This window comes from Antrostomus carolinensis, unplaced genomic scaffold, assembly GCF_000700745.2.
Source record: "Antrostomus carolinensis isolate BGI_N321 unplaced genomic scaffold, ASM70074v2 scaffold34829, whole genome shotgun sequence".
In the NCBI taxonomy this organism is placed as follows: Eukaryota; Metazoa; Chordata; class Aves; order Caprimulgiformes; family Caprimulgidae; genus Antrostomus; species Antrostomus carolinensis.
In genome coordinates, this window is record NW_010337011.1 from 1 (window position 1) to 332 (window position 332).

Sequence of the window (332 nt, forward strand, 5' to 3'; positions counted from 1 at the left end):
TTGGGCTGCAGAGTTGTCACCTTCCTCTGCCTCGCTGGCTGCTGGGAGAGGTGGGACCTGGTGTTAGTTTGGGGCTGCCCAGCACAGGGATGTGTCCCCCCACCCCACCCCACCCCACCCCAACTCTTACTGTCATAATCCAAGAGGAGCTCAGCAGCCGTGAGCAGCTTGGCGCGGTGCTGGGGGTCCGTGATGTTCAGCTCGTTGAGGTGGGTCTCCCGTAGCTCCTTGAAGTCCTCCAAGGTCTGGTAGCCGTTGAGCAGCAGGGTGGAGATGTGCTCCTGGGCAAGGTGGTGGTGGTGGCGGGGGGTGAGCAGAGCATGGTGCCACAT

At 62.3% G+C, this 332-nt stretch overlaps 1 protein-coding gene across 1 annotated transcript in view; it reads right to left on the reverse strand.

Moving 5' to 3' along the window:
• Positions 1–6: 6 nt before the first annotated feature.
• The window catches only part of SASH3 (SAM and SH3 domain containing 3), a gene marked incomplete at both ends in the record, with an annotated part of 1,940 nt that continues 1,614 nt past the window's right edge, over positions 7–332 (reverse strand). Inside the window, 2 exons of the mRNA XM_029086762.1 lie at positions 7–41; positions 131–281. Coding sequence (XP_028942595.1) covers positions 7–41; positions 131–281 — 186 coding nt within the window. The remainder of the gene's footprint in view (positions 42–130; positions 282–332) is intronic.